Raw genomic sequence first — 15,225 nt, 5'->3', positions numbered from 1 at the left:
TGTGTCAGACAGCCCGGAAGCCATGGCGTCCTATTTCGATGAACATGACTGCGAATCTCTGGATGGCGAGCAGGAGATGCGAACCAACATGCTACTGGAGCTTGCAAGGTGGGTGAGCGGGCCTTGAGGATTAGGCTCAGGCAGCAGGATTCTGGGCTGGGGCTGGCTGGAAAAGGGAGAGTATTGGGGGCAGCAGATTGTGGGGAGGATGGATGAATAATCTGGAGTGTTAGTCCTGGCGGCAAGATTGAGGGGAGGGCGTGTACATTTCGATAATTTGGGCTGTCTGTGGGCGGGCCAGGGCTTGGGGATGTGGGAAACACTGAGACTAAAGAGTGGTGGGAGTAGGAGCGGGAGGCCCGCAGGCTCTGGGAGGCACGGAGAAGGCGGGGCATGGGGTCAGATAGGGGCTGTGTGCGGGAGTGCAGGTATATTCGTTTGGGACGCCGGGCACGGGAGCCTACACTGCCGACTTGGAATCTGGCTCTACCAGATCCGTCATTGCGTCCTAAGTAATTCTTTGAGCATGTTGCCTCATGTGTAAAATGAGACTAAACAATCTGATAGCTGTAAACCATTTCCTACTAGCAGGGCAAGGTATTTACATGTTAATGCCTGTATATTATGGGGACAGAGAGAAAGTATGGTTTTCCTCGGTTCTGACCTTGCACGCTCCTCCGTAGGTCACTTTTCCATAGTGTGGACTTTGAAGATTTGAGGTTGATAGTAGATTGGGAACACCGTCTGCCTCCACCTGCTGCCAAGACTGTGGTCCAGAACCTTCCCAGGAGGATTATTAGAGGCCCTCAGGCTGGTGAGGACACTAATTACTTCTGCTGTTGGGGGCAGCTCTGCCAGAACCATCTTCTTTCTTAGGCGGCCACAGTCTGACCCTTCAGTTTCCAGGCCAGGTTGGAGCAAGAGTGTCCTTCAGGAGTGGGAGCTGGGAGGTGGGGGCTATAGCACCTCTCCTGATCAACACTTCCTCCTAAAGAGCTCAAGTGCCCCGTGTGCCTTTTGGAATTTGAGGAGGAGGAGACTGTCATTGAGATGCCTTGCCATCACCTCTTCCATTCCAACTGCATTCTGCCCTGGCTAAGCAAGGTACCACTTTACTTCTAGCTTTCACCCTTACATAAGCCCAGATCTCAAACTTATTTGTGGGCAGTTGGGGGACAGAAGGGTGGAAATTGGGAGTGGGAGAGGGTTATTAGCTTATGGATACCAGACCTGGGTTGGAACACTGCTCTCATTTTCCCAGACAAATTCTTGCCCCCTGTGCCGCCATGAGCTACCTACTGATGATGACACTTACGAGGAGCACAGACGAGAGAAGGTAGGGGCTGGTGGTTAAGTGGAGGAGGTCCTGATGGGTTCCTTTGGCCTTGTCCCTGCTATCGTTTCCCACCTCAGCATGTTTGGGTTGGCCTGAGATTCCTGGCTCTAGCTGCCTTCTTAGTGACTTTGGTGAGGGGCAGCAGCCTCTCAGAGGCTTGAAAACAAGGGCCAGCCCCATTACAACTGCTCCTACCAAGACCTTCAGGTTTGGCCCCTCCCCAGTGTGTCCTCTTTCCTCTAGGCTCGAAAGCAGCAGCAGCAGCAGCGACTGGAGAACCTCCGTGCAGCCATGTACACGTGAGGAGGCTGGGGCTGAGCACTGGCCCTCTAAGTCTGTCTCCTGCACCTTGAGTCTTCATTAAAGGTTTTTCTACTCATCCTGTGGCTTCATTGCTCACAGGCCCAGGCAGGGGGGTCTGCATCCTCCACCAGGTCCCTACTGGTATTGGGGAAGGTGGTCCTAAACCAGAGAAAGCATCAGGTTGTGTTTCCCTTTCTGCTGGCCCATTTGGACTTAGGGCATGGAGCCCAGGTAGAGAACTAGATCACTGGGGCCAGCCAGGGCTTGGATTTATGTGTTCCTGGTTGGAAGGCAAAATGTGTCAGGTCTGCCAATCAGTAGCTACTTAAAGCTAATAAACTAGCCTACATTCTCCTCCCTCTGCAATTCCTAGTTAAGTGTGGTACCTTTAGTAAACCTCTATATCCCGGGGTTTTTCTTTTACACCATTCTGTATCCTTCTCTTATCCCATCCAACATCTGCTAAGGAGTCAAAGTTCAAACTGGACTCGGAGTCAAGGAAGAAGCATAAGATTGTCAGACCAGGTCAGTTCTTTAGAGGCCCAGAAAGGATTTAAACCCTCAGGGGGCATTTGGATAGCCCTGGGCATCTTTTGTTTCTGGCAGCCCTGCTCTAAAACAGAAAACAATTGGGAGACTCCTAAGGGGCTTCCTACTATCCTTTGTTTAGGAAAGGCAGTCTTAGATCAGGCCCTCCCTAACTACAGAAAAGACTACAAACATGCAAATTAGAATTCTTTTAATAGATATAAAAAAAAGTACTAAAATACCCACATGGTTCTGCTGTGTTATTTGCCATAAAGTGAGGGGCAGAGTGAAGAATCCCGGTGCAGCTCAGTGGGCCCAGAAGTGGACCTTACCATACAGACTAAGGCATGCTCACTCCCCCCACAACTTCTATCCCCTCTGCTGTTCCCAGCCCCCAATTCCTGCAGCAGGAAACCCCAGTGGTCTGGCTCTTGCACCGGGATTAGAAGGCACCTGAAGGGCTGGCTGGGTGAGTGAGGACAGGTGACCTTTAAACACAAAACAACATTTTGGGGTGGGGGAGTAGGTAGTGCAGCTGTGGCAGCTGGTAGGTCCTGCTCCTCTATGGCACAGGTGGATGTGGGATGGCCACTTCTCTGGGAGTAAGGAAGCCTAGATCCCAACAGAACACTTTCTCAAATTGTTTTTGGTACAAAATAAATGCAAAGATGATATGGTGTAGTGTGGTGTGGGTGCTGCGGAGGCCGGGCCAGCCACCCTCCCCAGACCTCAGATCATGGCGATGCTCTCGGGGGCACAGTTGAGGTGGGTGGAGGTGCTGCTGCTCCCAGAGGATTTGCAGGCCCTGCCAGGAGTAGGCTGCAATGCAGCCACCAGAGTGTCTGAGGAGATTGCTCCAAACTCATAGCTGAAGGTACCATAGAAAATGAGGATATCGATGACAAACACCCACTCACACAAGGCTGCCCCATGCTGCAGCTGAGAATTCTCATGGACGAAGAAGACACCACCTGAACTGGGGCTAAGGAAATGCACAGTAGGCTGTGTAGAAACCCGGCAACACCCTATCTGTAGTCCCAGACTATAACTAAGTTGGGGCCAAAGATCAGGCCTCAACTCCCCAGAGGGGCAGAGCATAGGGCAGTGTTAGCTGAAATATAGGCCTCCCAGCCCCTGCTTGGGTGACAGAAGGCTGAGAGCTAGAGGTTGAACAAGCTGCCCAGTCCTGGAAGGATACTGAGGACTAGGGTGATGAAAGCGATGATAGCCAGCACACTTCGCAGGTAGGCCATAGCCAGGTCCAGGGGTGCAGTGGCCCCGTGGTAGGAGAGGGCACAGTGCAAGCAGACAAACAGCAGCCCCGCAGGGAAGGCCACACCAGCTCCAACGTAGTGTAGAGACTTGGCATGATCCACCTGGGCCCAGAGAGGGGCTGATCCGTGAAGCGGCCCCACCCCTCCAGGTCACAACCCTTCTTTCCTTCCCTCTCCTCCCATCTTCTTCCTCTTTTCCCTCTTAGTCTCTCCAGTCCTTGTTAGGTGAAAAGTTCAGCGCGGGGGGGGGGGGGGGGGGGGCAAGTCACCTGAAAGTTGCCGACTACCACGAGGCCCGCAGCATTGGTGCAGCCTGTGATGAGTGCTGTTGTGTTAACCCAGGAGTGTCGACTCTGCTCCAGGAGCTGCCCGTAGCGCAGGAGGCATATCAGGGCCACTGTGGGAGGACAGCACAGCTGGGGCCAGCACCTGCAGCACCTTCCTCCCACCTTGGCCCCACCCAGTGAGCCAGTTAGGATGCTCCTGCTCCTTCTGAGGGTGGGAAGGGAAGGGGCAGGCAAGTGGTGAACTGGGTTTCCTCAGGCTCTGGCCAGCAGGGCAGCTGTGTGGCAGTTAACTTCTGGCCTTTAAGGAATGGGAGAGAAGGGTGGTGCCTGTGGCTCAGTGAGTAGGGCACCGGCTCTATATACTGAGGGCAGTGCGATTGAACCCAGCCCCAGCCAAAATGCAACAACCCCCCCCCCCCCAAATAGCCAGGTGTTATGGCAGGTGCCTGTAGTCCCAGCTACTCGGGAGGCTGAGGCTAGAGAATCGCCTAAGCCCAAGAGCTGGAGGTTGCTGTGAGCTGTGATACATGGCACTCTACCAAGGGTGACAAAGTGAAACTCTGTCTCAAAAAAAAAAAAAAAAAAGGAATGGGAGAGAAGTTGCCCCTCTAGCCTTAGCCCTTGGTGGGGAGGATTGTGAAAAGCTAGGGATTTCTGAGTCCTTGTGGGGAACAGGGTTAGGCTAGCAAGTCAAGAGCTCAGAGTACAACTCACCCATAAAGGCACCCACGTTGCCAATGAGGCTGAAGAGGCAGCTCTCTGGGGGATATGTGCCGCACTTGCTGAGGAGGGGGCAAGGACTGGGTGAGGAGGAAGAGCACCAGAGGGTCCCCAGTCCAGCCCACTGGCTCTTCCCTGCTGTATCTGTGCCTCTCCTTAGCAGGCAAGCTGCTAGATTTATGCTTACAGCCTGTACCCCTCATTCACACTGGTTCCAAGCTGAGCCCCCAAAGCAGAGCTCTTTTTTTTTTTTTTTTTTGAGACAGAGCCTCAAGCTGTCCCCCTGGGCAGAGTGCCGTGGCATTACAGCTCACAGCAACCTCCAACTCCTGGGCTCAAGCGAGTCTCCTGCCTCCACCTCCCAAGTAGCTGGGACCACAGGCGCCCGCCACGCCGCCTGGCTATTTTTTTTTTTTTGGTTGCAGCCGTCATTGTTGTTTGGCGGGTCAGGGCTGGGGATTCGAGCCCGCCACCTTAGGTGTACATGGCTGGCGCCTTAGCCGGTTGAGCTATAGGCGCTGAGCCCCAGAGCAGAGCTCTTGTGAGAGAAGGGAGTGCCCATGGGTGCTCAGCCAACCTTGAGACTCTGTCAAGGCCTGCAACTGCTCTGGCTATCCTTAAGCCAGAACTTGTGTTGGGCAGTCAGAGGGCTTGAGCTTAAATCCAGATGCCTACATTTATTAGCTGTGTGTCCTGGATGAATAAACAAGCTCCAACCATAGTTTCCTCACTCATAAAATTGTGAAGACAATGAATAGCAGGTTTCCTGCTGGAAGGACTGACTGAAAGAGACTATGCATATAGAGTACTCAGCAGAGCCCAGGGGATAGTAACTGGCTCTTAGGACAGTTATTCTTGAGATCCAAGGGCAGTTTTTGCTTGAGGAGCTGTCTGGGGGTCTGGAAGGGCCCTGGTCTCCCTCATCTGCCCAATGTCCAGGCTTTACCTGATGAGGGGGACATCGTCCAGGGTGCAGCAGGCCTTGGGGCCCCCTTGCTCTGCAGGGTCAGGAGAGCAGGACTCGTTGTAGGACCTGGCAGGCAGGACAGGGAGTAGACTGGGGGAAGTGGCTTTCTTGGCCTATAGCCTCAGCCTTTGAAGAGGACCCTCTCCCAGACCTCCCCAGCAGAGGCAGAAGAACCCACTACCCAGCGTCCACCTGAAACAGAAGGCCAATGGGCAAGGGGATGTTGGGAAAGTAGGCATGAAGCCATGCCTGGAGACCAATGTTGGAGAAGAGCAACAAGGCCCAGGGTCTCCATCTGGCTCTTGTTAGCTGTCTGCCCAGGAGGGGACAGAGATGAAGGGCTCTTTAGAGTGAGGCTGTCTGTAGAGTGCTCCATACCAGTTCTCCACGGGGCACACATGGTGGTTCATCACGGCCATGGCATACCTGTGGGAGCAGAACTGTCACCCTGCCCCCCATCCCGTCCTGGCCCAGCCACCCCCACTGACTATTCTACTTTGATTTCTGGCCCCATTGAGTCTAATTGTCCTTGCTGGGGACTCCAGTTAGGGTACCTCTAAGGCTTGATGCCACACCAGAACCTGCAGCACAGCCCACAACTAAAGACCCTCTGGTAAGTTGCCCTAGCTAGAAGTGTTATCTGTCAGGACCACCTTGCTGGACAGAAGTAATGCCAGCTGGTCCTAAAGGGCTGTGTGTCCAGGCACCAGGCCAGACTTTGGAGACAGCCAGAGTGGCCTTAGATACCACCCTGGAGCCCACAACAGGACATAGGACTTGGGTGCGCCATCAAGCTTCTGTTGCTCCCCACCCCTTACTCACACAGTCCATAGGCCAGTGATGGAGAATGCTGACAGGCTGACAGGAAGGAGGATCCAGGCGGTCATGAGGGAGGGGAGCCAGGGTGGTGGTGGTGTGGGGGGGAGGACAAGAGGTAGGTGGGGAAGAGGGGGGCAGCCCGGCTACCTTGAGGTATTTCGGCCACAACCATCAGCTGCCCTGGCCTTGTGGAGAGAGACAAATCAAAGTCCAGGGTTGGGTACTGGCCAAGGAAGGGATAGGTGGTCAACACCTCACCCAGAGATCCCGTTGGGTCTTTGAGCGTCCAAACTTTGGGCTGAATCCCCGCTAAAACGTGGTCACCCTCTGGCATCCACTGGGAGCCTCTGCGGCCAACCCAAATGCCACTGGCGTGCTGAGACTCAAGCGGGCTGGAGAGGGAGTCACCCTCCGTCGCCTGAGGGACCACGGCTGGAAGGACTGGGTAATTAGGGGGCCAAGCCAAGGAGAGGCTGGGAGGGTGTGCGGCCCGGTGGAGCGGCAGCCGCGGCGCGCAGACAGCCACCTGACCACGGGCGCCCCGGGCAAGGGGCGGGTTCAGGCGGGAAGCCCAGCTCGGCCCCCGCTGGCGTGGGCGCGGGGACCCCCTAATAGGGCAGGAGTGCGCGGCCGGCGACCCCTCCCGCACACGATCTTCCCCAGGAGATCCCTAGAGGTCTCGGGGAAAGGAAGGAGCCCAGTACTCACCTCCCAGGAGCAACCCGCCGTCACCTCGCCCGCTCCAGCCCCCTCGTGGCGCCGTCTCCGGCTGCGGCCCTCGGAGCAGCCCCGAAAGGTTTAAAGGGCCGAGCGGCCCCGCCCCTGGCGGCCCCCGGCCGCGCCGCTCTGCCCGCCGGGACGTGAAGTCCGCGCAGCCCCAGCCACTGCGCCCGCTCTGGGCCCGAGACTACAATTCCCGAGCCCCCCGCGCCGCGTCACGGGGAAAAGTGGGCGGTGTCCCAACCTCTGAGGACCTGGGCGCCGAGGGCTGTGGCCTGGGGACAGCTCTGACACCCAGATGACAAGAAGTTCTGTCTACCCAGTTCTTGCCGGGGAAGCACGGGGAGGCGGGGACCTCCGGGGTCAGGCCAGCTTTCCAGCTCTACCCGGGATTGTCATCGTGCATACGGCTGGAGAAGCTTCCCTTCGCCACCTCGACCATCCAGCAGTGAGACTTTGGGGAAGCTCCCTCAGCTGGGCGCCTCATGCCTGCCTCTGTTTAAGGGGTGAGGTGGATCTGCAGAGAAGCAGGCACAAAGCCTTGGCTGATCCTTAAGAAATCCAAGCGTTTTGGATTTGGCTTATGCTTCCCCCGGCACAGCACACTCCGGAGGAGGGCTCCTTTCATCAGATACTTTTTATTTTCGGGTGTACAAGTACACAGTGTACTAGCCAGAAGTCACTGTGTCCAAGATGTATTTCCTCAACTGATCAACACTTGAAATATAGCGACAGAGACTAAATAGATATAAGCGGTGTCAGCGTAGGGTAGGTAAGGATTAATTTGCCAGGTGTAGGTAAGCTAAGAGAGGAAGTCGAAAGACCCAGAAGAGTCTGGGAAAAACATAGTATGAGAAAAAGTTAACCCACTAGGTTCCCTACAACAGGCTGAGTGCACTCCTGGACGTTCTTTTCATTATTTAAAGAGCTGGAATCCTTCCTTTCACACACCAAAGGTATTGGTGATACTCTAAAAGGCAGTCCCTGCAACTTTGCAGCCCTTGTGAGAGGACACTTGGGCAGATCATTACCTGAATGATGTATGGGGACAGGCTGCCACAAAACCAAAGTTGGGCAACATCAGAGAGGCAAAGGTTAGGGGCAGAAACGGGCCTATACTGAGGAGAAATACCTGTAGAGCAGAATAAACTGCACAATGGCTAGAAGAGGGAGAAACCTTTTTAGACTGAGTAAAAGGTAGAAATGGAAGCCAGAAACCTGTTAGAATAGTTTCCCAAATCACTTCAAGTGTTGAAACAGGGCAAATAAGTATGACAATGCAATGACCAATGTACAAGGATAGCCAGTTGAATGGACCAGGAGGGGATAAAATCCAGTTGGGCATGCTTTGTGCCCCAGGGCAAAGGCATGTCTTTAATTCACACAGAGGCACCACCTTCCTGCTCAGCTGTATTTCCAATGGAGCAGGTGCCTGGTTTTCATCTGCCCAGTCCCTCATTGGAAGCTTTGTGATTCTTAATCAACACTTTATTTTCCTGAGTCCCTATCCAATCACTGTGAAAGCCTGAGGGGGACTACTCATGTTCTAAACTGGCTATTTTAACAAGACATTTGGCAAAGGTATGGGCGCTCCAGAGCTGTGCCATGAGGCAGCTTTTGGCTTAGTATGACAATCTGAATAGTTCCTAAAACAGAATTACCCTAGCAATTAGAGCTCCCTATGACAGAAAGACTCTTCATGGGCAGAGAGGAATTGTGTATCAGAGAAGAAGTAGGGATGAGATGTCTTTAAAAATCCCTTCCAACTCTAATGCTACGTGAGTCTTAGTTATGCTCCAACCAGGACAGCTCTTAAAATAGGCAGGCAAAGCAAGAGATGAGATTTCCAGTGCTGATTCTGTGGTGGAATGACTTTAGGGCAGGCATTTAACCTCCACTTCTCCATGTACACAAGTGATTTCACAACTCTTGGCAAAAACAGTGCTGTAAAAATAGTAAGTTTATTTGTTAAAAAAGAAATTATGTATTTGAAAAGTACCTTCCACCTATGATTTTCAAATAATTTGCATACTTCATTTTATTCATCTACACAGCAGAAACATTGGAAATGAAGAAACAGAACACACACGTTTTTATACATTCAGTACCATGACATATCTCGTACAACCAGTCTCTCATTCTGTTGGTCCTGAGAAGGCAGAGAAGCCATTTACTCAGGTTTCATTTCTAGTATCACTCCAACTCCTGGGGAAATTTGGGGTGGGTGCCTCTGGCTTCTTGGTAGTCTGATTCTTCAGGGACAGGACAAAAATTCAAAGAGGAACTTACAATGTTTTAAGTAATTGTCAACATTCCCTGGAGATTTTTCCAAAAGGTCAAGAGGTAGAAAGGTGATCTATCCTCATTCCTCTTTCTGGACACAAAGGCCTCATTTTAAACTTGTGAGCCTGCTAAGGATACTCAACTCCGCCATTAGCAGATCTTGTCAAATGCACAGCAGGTTGGATACTCACCATCCCAAAGGGCTTCCTCACACCCACAGGAGGTAATCCCTAGTTGGCAACACCCCTCATAGTGAACAGGGGAGATGGAATGTCCCTTCTAGGGAGGCTCTTATAGTGGGCCCACTAGCTGGCCCAGCTCCAGTGGCTCCTACTCTCATTTGGTATAAAAAGCTTTATATTCTTTTACTTTCTTGCATTACATTCTTCAAAGACTTCCATGCTTGCCAACTGGCTACAACTCAGGCTTTAGTGTTTACTCTTTTTTTTTTTTTCTTAGAGACAGAGTCTCACTTTATTGCCATCAGTAGAGTACCATGGCGTCACAGCTCACAGCAACCTCCAACTCATGGGGTAAGGCTATTCTCTTGCCTCAGCCTCCCAAGTAGCTGGGATTATAGGTGCCTGCCACAACTCCTGGCTATTGTTTTGTTGCAGTTTGGCTGGGGTCACGTTCGAACCCGCCACTCTCAGTATATGAGAAGGACGCTGCCCTACCCTCTAAGCCACAGGCACCGCCCTTTAGTGTTTACTCTTACACAACCCAAAGCCCTTGGAAACCAGCTTTCTTCTGTCAGTAACATCACCCACTGTGGCCAAGGGACCACAAAAACCCTAAAATAGTTTTAACCTCAGTGAGTAAAAATCACTCCATAGTGAATGGATATGACAGCTATCAGACTATCAAACTTTTAAAAAGATTGCCCAGAAAGTAACCTATCAAATGAATGTTGATTCTGAAGCAGCCTGCAAGAAAGTTCCACTTAGCCCAACATTATTGCTGCTGTACACAAAACAGCACAAGACAGTCCTCTTTGGGACATCTATGGTACATGCTCCTTGATGGCAAAATTCTAATTTTTTTTTTTTTCCCAACAAAGAGTCACGAAGGCTTTATACACAAGAAATGGATAATGTAGACGGAGTACCAGTCACTTACTTTTGGTAGCCAAAATTCTAATTTTTGAAACAGGTGAAAGATTCCTAGAGGCAGGTCTGATGAATAAACTGGATAGTACCATCTTGGACTCCAGCCAAGGAGTGGTACTAAGCAATGAGGCTGAGGTACAAGCCTGTTAACTGGCTGAGAGCCATCCTCACAGAGGCACTCCAGGATTGCCTGGAGAAATGCCAGCATCATTTCTAGTAGGCTATCTCTGAAAGACCACCTCTTTTTTTTTTTTAAGTATACTACTCAGTTACTTCTATTTTTTTTTTTTTTTTGAGACAGAGCCTCAAGCTGTCCCCCTGGGTAGAGTGCTGTGGCATCACAGCTCACAGCAACCTCCAACTCCTGGGCTCAAGCAAGTCTCCTGCCTCAGCCTCCCAAGTAGCTGGACCACAGGCACCTGCCACAACGCCTGGCAATTTTTTGGTTGCAGCCGTGATTGTTGTTTGGCGGCCTGGGCTGGATTCGAACCTGCCACCTTAGGTGTATGTGGCTGGTGCCTTAGCCACTTGAGCCACAGGTGCCCAGCCAAAACCACCTCTTAATGGAGGTACAAGGCTTAGTTTAGTGCTTTATATAGTCATGTTGCATAGATTGGCTAAGAATTAGAATGTTTCCTTGAGTAGGAAAAGAAAATGTGTGTTGGGCAGTGCCTATGGCTCAAAGGAGTAGGGTGCTGGCCCCATATACCAGAAGTGGTGGGTTCAAACCTGACCCCGGCCAAAAACTGCAAAACAAACAAACAAAAAGTTGGTGTTTGTTGAGATGGGGGTCTACCTCTGTCAGGTAAGCTAGAGCACAGTGGCCTAATCATAGCTCACTGAAGCCCCAAATTCCTAGGCTCAAGCAATCTTCCTGCCTCAGCCTCCCAAGTAGCTGGGACTGTAGGCACACACTAATGTGCCAAGCTAACTTCTTTTTTAAGAGACAGGGTCATGCTATGTTGTCCAGGCTCATCTCAAACTCCTGGGCTCAAGTAATCCTTATGCTGCAGCCTCCCAAAGTGCTTATAGGTGGGAGCTGTGAGCCACCAAGCCCAGCAGAAATATTTTATATGTACTAGATAAGCAAAGCTCTTCAAGAGAAAAAGAAAGTTTAAAAGCAAGGAGTTTTTGTCAGTCTCCTACCTGAGAGGGTCTTTATGAGGATTAAACAACATACAAATAATAGGACAAAAAAGGTACATACTAAATGCTTTTTTTTTTTTTTTTACCTCTTCCCAGGAACAGGAATAGAGGCTAAAATCTCAGGTGCCACTCCCCCAAACTCCTCTTCTGGTCTTCTAAGTTGTATGGTAAAACCATGAAATGGGTGATCCAGCTATGAGTAGACAGACCCCAAAAGTATTTCTAGACTAAAAAGACAAAGACTTTCAGTGAAATCCTGTGATCTAAGTTACAAAATTAGCTGAAGAGCTGGAAAACTAGAAAGACTGACCAGTCTTCTGACCTTACAGAACATGGCGGGAGGTGAGAGCAGTGAAGTTTGGCAGAACCTCTTTGACCCTTGAGGCTTTGGAGGGTAGTTACCACTGTAAGTCTAAGGCACTTCTAAGTAGAGAGGGAAGATGGTCTCCTTTGAAAGAACTGAGGCCAGGACTGGCAAGCTTAAGGCACTTAACCTTAAGCTTCCAGTTTCCTAGAAGCCCTCACAACCAGGCCCTTCTAACTTAATCCACCTCACTCAGTGTCCCAACATTACGCTGGCACCGAGAGTTGTGGCTTGTTTTAATGGCACAATTAAAGTAGCTGCCTTGCTCTATTTCTGAGGGGGTAGATTTTCAGGGGTTCAGAACACAAATCAACAGTGCCCTCAGGCGTCTTCAGAGCCTTAAGTGGAAAAACCTTTAGGGCAGGGGCTTTGGTTTCAGGTCTCAATGCTCACAGGCTTACTTAAACCTCACATTTCAGGTCACTGAGGTCAGTGATTTGCTGGAAAACTGAACTCAGAACTTTAGTGAGCTGATGTCTTGTGGTCTCCAGACCTTAACCTAACCCTGCATTGGAAACAATGCTCAGAGTGAGAGCAATGGTATTCCTAGGGATCTCTATTCTGAAGGTCTGAGTGAAGACTATCAATAGGAAGGAAAGAAAACATGGTGCAGGAGAGGGGGCAGAATGAAAGGGCCCATTCTACTTCCTCTGGGGTATTGTTCAGGAACTTTGTTTTTTTGCAGCTAGTGCTCCAATCGGGCAATTATTCCTAATGTTGAATTTCCCTTTGGATTGATGTTCAACTATTAAATCACAATTGGAGTCAGTTCTAAACTTGTTTTGGTAATTCCCCTTTAGTCTGAGCAAAGGACAGTCTCTTCACAGCTAGAGATGAGGTCCAAAGGTGAAATTTTGTAGCCTGAAGCCAAGGTAGGTTTGTTGCAAGAAGTCCTTGCAGGTTAAAGCATAGTTACTTGAAGTCTGAAGGAGAATTACTTGAGCCAACCATGGGCAGCAACATAGTGAGACTTTGTCTCTTAAAAAAAATCCTTATAGTTTAGCTCTGACATCATCTGCCTAATTCTCCAATCTGGACAGTGCAAAGTAGTGGAGCATGTGAGAAACTTGAAAAAAAAAAACTTGAAAAAGCCATGGAAGGGGAGGGAAACATGCTTGCAAGTAGGTTTTGAAAACATAGGTCTCCCATTTTATTGGTATCAGAATTACCTGGAAAGCTTGTTAGAAAGGTTAAGTCCCCAGAACCCCCTATCTCCAAAGTTCTGAGCAGCTGGAGGTACAGTCATGTTGAGGGGGCAGAGGTGGAGCCCTGATAGGTTCTACCTGAGACGAAATGAGGGAAAAGAAAAAAAGAGCTGAAAAAAGAAAAAAAGGTCAAGGAAAATATGGATAGAAGAGCAGAAGCACGGACAAAAAGAGCCAAAAATAACAAACATGGCTCATGGAGCTGGGTGAAACAGCAGTGGCCAGGCATGTGATCTTAGTGAGAAAGCACCACGTTGACATGGAAGTTTCACAAACCCTGGCTCTCCCTGGAGTCTCTGCTTCCAGATCACCAAGTTAGCCAAACAAAATTCTCAGAAAGTTCCAGAATTTTAGGTCAGGCAAATGGGCCAACATATAAGAATGGCTGCAAGGGAGGCCAGGTATAGTCCTGTAACACTCTTATGGATGCAGCACTGGATCTCAAGATCTCAAACTGGTTCTGGCACTCCCAGACTAAGGGTGAGCTCCCTGGGTAGAATTCTTCCAAGAGCAGCAAATTCCAGCCTGGTGAGAATGCCTTCCATCAGGTCAGTGTCGGCTCTGGCGCTTTGCAATCTCTTCTTGGATACGCAACTTGAGGGCCTCTCGCATGGGTGGATCCAGAGGTGTGTGTGCGGACACCTCCTCACTCACCCTTCCTGGGTCATCGTCCTACATGGAGGAAGAGTCAGGAAGCTCAGGGCCTGGCCTCTTCCAGAAAGGTGACCTGCCCTGTACCTACAATACTCTCATAAAACTCTGTTTGGCTCAAGATTTCTTGGCAACAACCGTCATTTCCCAGGAGACCCCAGCAATGGTGATTCTCAATTGGGGGCCAAGAGCCCAGCTCTGCCACTGAGAAGCACTGTATGATGGGAGTGAGTTGTGCTTGAAAGCACTGCGTAGCAGTCCTGTGCTCCTATAGAACAGACACTTCCCATTGGCCCTGGGGAAAACAGTGGCTCAGAATATGGCAGTGATTTCTCCCATGGCCAAAGACCTTCAGACTGTAGCTGTTTCCATGAGGCGTACCTGATACACGATAACTGATGTGACCTCTCCACTGTCCGCCTCATATTCTAAGCAGAAGAGCTGATGGCTAGAAGGCTCCAGCTCAGAGCCACCACTACTGCTGCTTTCACCGGACTCTTCATAGTCTGGGTTGCTTGGGTGGGTAGAAGCATCTGGAAGGATGAACCACAGTGAGAGGGAAAAAGGGGGCACTGGTGAAGCTCCTGCCTATAGAAATGATGCAGGAAACACATTACAAAGAAAAATCCCAATATTCTTATGGGTCCAATGTGTATGTTTGCAGTGCTGCCAATTAGAAGTTGTTTTTTTTTTTTGAGAGTCTCACTATGTCGCCCTCAGTAGAGTGCCGTGGTGTGACAGCTCACAGCAACCTCAAACTTGGGTTTAAGTGATTCTCTGGCCTCAGCCTCCCAAGTAGCTGGGACTACAGACGCTCCCCACAATGCCTGGCTATTTTTGTTGCAGTTGTCATTGTTTAGCTGGCCAGGGTGGGGCTCAAACCCACCATCCTCGGTGTAGTGGCTGGTGTCCGAGCCCAATTAGAAGTTTTATTTACCTCTGTATCCCTCCTCTGGAGCTAGCACAGTCCAGTCACAAAGTAGGTACACAATGAATGGTTGTTTAGCACGTAGGATAGGAAGGCAGTGGAAGGATACATAGAACTCTATCTAGGTTCAAATCCAGGATCTGCCATTGCCTAGCTTTGAGATCTTAGGCATATTATTTGACTTCTCAGTGCCTATTTCCTGACTGTGAAATGAAATAAAAGTTGTAATCTTAGGAGATTCTAAAAAGACTCAATAAGTCAATCTACAGTTTACCGCTTAGGAAAACTAGTGTCACTTATTAACCACTATGATCGCTAAGCCTCAGGGAAACTTCGGAAAAGGCCATTCACTAGATTCATTCCATAATTATGTCCTGGTTGCTTTTAACGGCCACTTTTTTCTTTACTAGGTAGTGGAGCAGCACACTATAATGTAACATATTGGGGCAAAGCAGAAAACAACTTCTTGCCAGCTCCCAGGTACCCTATGTAAGAAGTGATAATTAACTGGGGTCCATGAGCCCTCCCAGTTCTTGGGGAGATTCTCTGAGCAGAGATTAGGGAGCGCTGAAGAGGAGGTCCCGG

The 15,225-nt window shown here is 50.2% G+C and overlaps 3 protein-coding genes across 3 annotated transcripts in view; 1 reads left to right on the top strand and 2 right to left on the bottom strand.

Annotated features, from left to right (window-relative positions):
* The first annotated feature begins 6 nt into the window (after positions 1 to 6).
* Positions 7 to 1,715, top strand: RNF181 (ring finger protein 181). Its single transcript, XM_003799207.3, has 5 exons — positions 7 to 108; positions 684 to 814; positions 995 to 1,104; positions 1,262 to 1,336; positions 1,580 to 1,715. The coding sequence occupies exons 1-5, from the start codon at positions 23 to 25 to the stop codon at positions 1,637 to 1,639; spliced, it is 462 nt and encodes a 153-aa protein (XP_003799255.1). The 5' UTR covers positions 7 to 22; the 3' UTR covers positions 1,640 to 1,715.
* A 646-nt stretch (positions 1,716 to 2,361) lies between these two features.
* TMEM150A (transmembrane protein 150A) lies at positions 2,362 to 7,035 on the bottom strand. The gene is made up of 8 exons (XM_003799206.1): positions 6,943 to 7,035; positions 6,238 to 6,419; positions 5,794 to 5,841; positions 5,395 to 5,481; positions 4,443 to 4,510; positions 3,711 to 3,838; positions 3,366 to 3,543; positions 2,362 to 3,138 (listed from the first exon to the last, which is right to left on the bottom strand). The coding sequence occupies exons 2-8, from the start codon at positions 6,300 to 6,302 to the stop codon at positions 2,897 to 2,899; spliced, it is 816 nt and encodes a 271-aa protein (XP_003799254.1). The 5' UTR covers positions 6,303 to 6,419; positions 6,943 to 7,035; the 3' UTR covers positions 2,362 to 2,896.
* A 5,947-nt stretch (positions 7,036 to 12,982) lies between these two features.
* Positions 12,983 to 15,225, bottom strand: part of CUNH2orf68 (chromosome unknown C2orf68 homolog) — a 2,730-nt gene continuing 487 nt past the window's right edge. The window contains exons 3-4 of the mRNA XM_003799205.3: positions 14,094 to 14,245; positions 12,983 to 13,733 (exon numbers count right to left, since the gene is read on the bottom strand). Coding sequence (XP_003799253.1) covers positions 13,611 to 13,733; positions 14,094 to 14,245 — 275 coding nt within the window. The 3' untranslated portion in view covers positions 12,983 to 13,610. The remainder of the gene's footprint in view (positions 13,734 to 14,093; positions 14,246 to 15,225) is intronic.

This window comes from Otolemur garnettii, unplaced genomic scaffold (assembly GCF_000181295.1).
Source record: "Otolemur garnettii isolate 467f Iridium unplaced genomic scaffold, OtoGar3 scaffold00147, whole genome shotgun sequence".
Classification (NCBI taxonomy): Eukaryota; Metazoa; Chordata; class Mammalia; order Primates; family Galagidae; genus Otolemur; species Otolemur garnettii.
This window is presented reverse-complemented; position numbering and strand designations above follow the sequence as displayed.

Coding starts and splice junctions, on each gene's coding strand:
- RNF181 (XM_003799207.3), top strand. CDS start 23: ATGGCGTCCTATTTCGATGAACATGACTGCGAATCTCTGGATGGCGAG. Junction 109..683: donor ATGCTACTGGAGCTTGCAAG/GTGGGTGAGCGG, acceptor GCTCCTCCGTAG/GTCACTTTTCCATAGTGTGG. Junction 815..994: donor TATTAGAGGCCCTCAGGCTG/GTGAGGACACTA, acceptor TTCCTCCTAAAG/AGCTCAAGTGCCCCGTGTGC.
- TMEM150A (XM_003799206.1), bottom strand. CDS start 6,302: ATGACCGCCTGGATCCTCCTTCCTGTCAGCCTGTCAGCATTCTCCATC. Junction 4,511..5,394: donor GACGATGTCCCCCTCATCAG/GTAAAGCCTGGA, acceptor CCCCCTCCTCAG/CAAGTGCGGCACATATCCCC. Junction 3,544..3,710: donor TGGTAGTCGGCAACTTTCAG/GTGACTTGCCCC, acceptor CTCTGGGCCCAG/GTGGATCATGCCAAGTCTCT.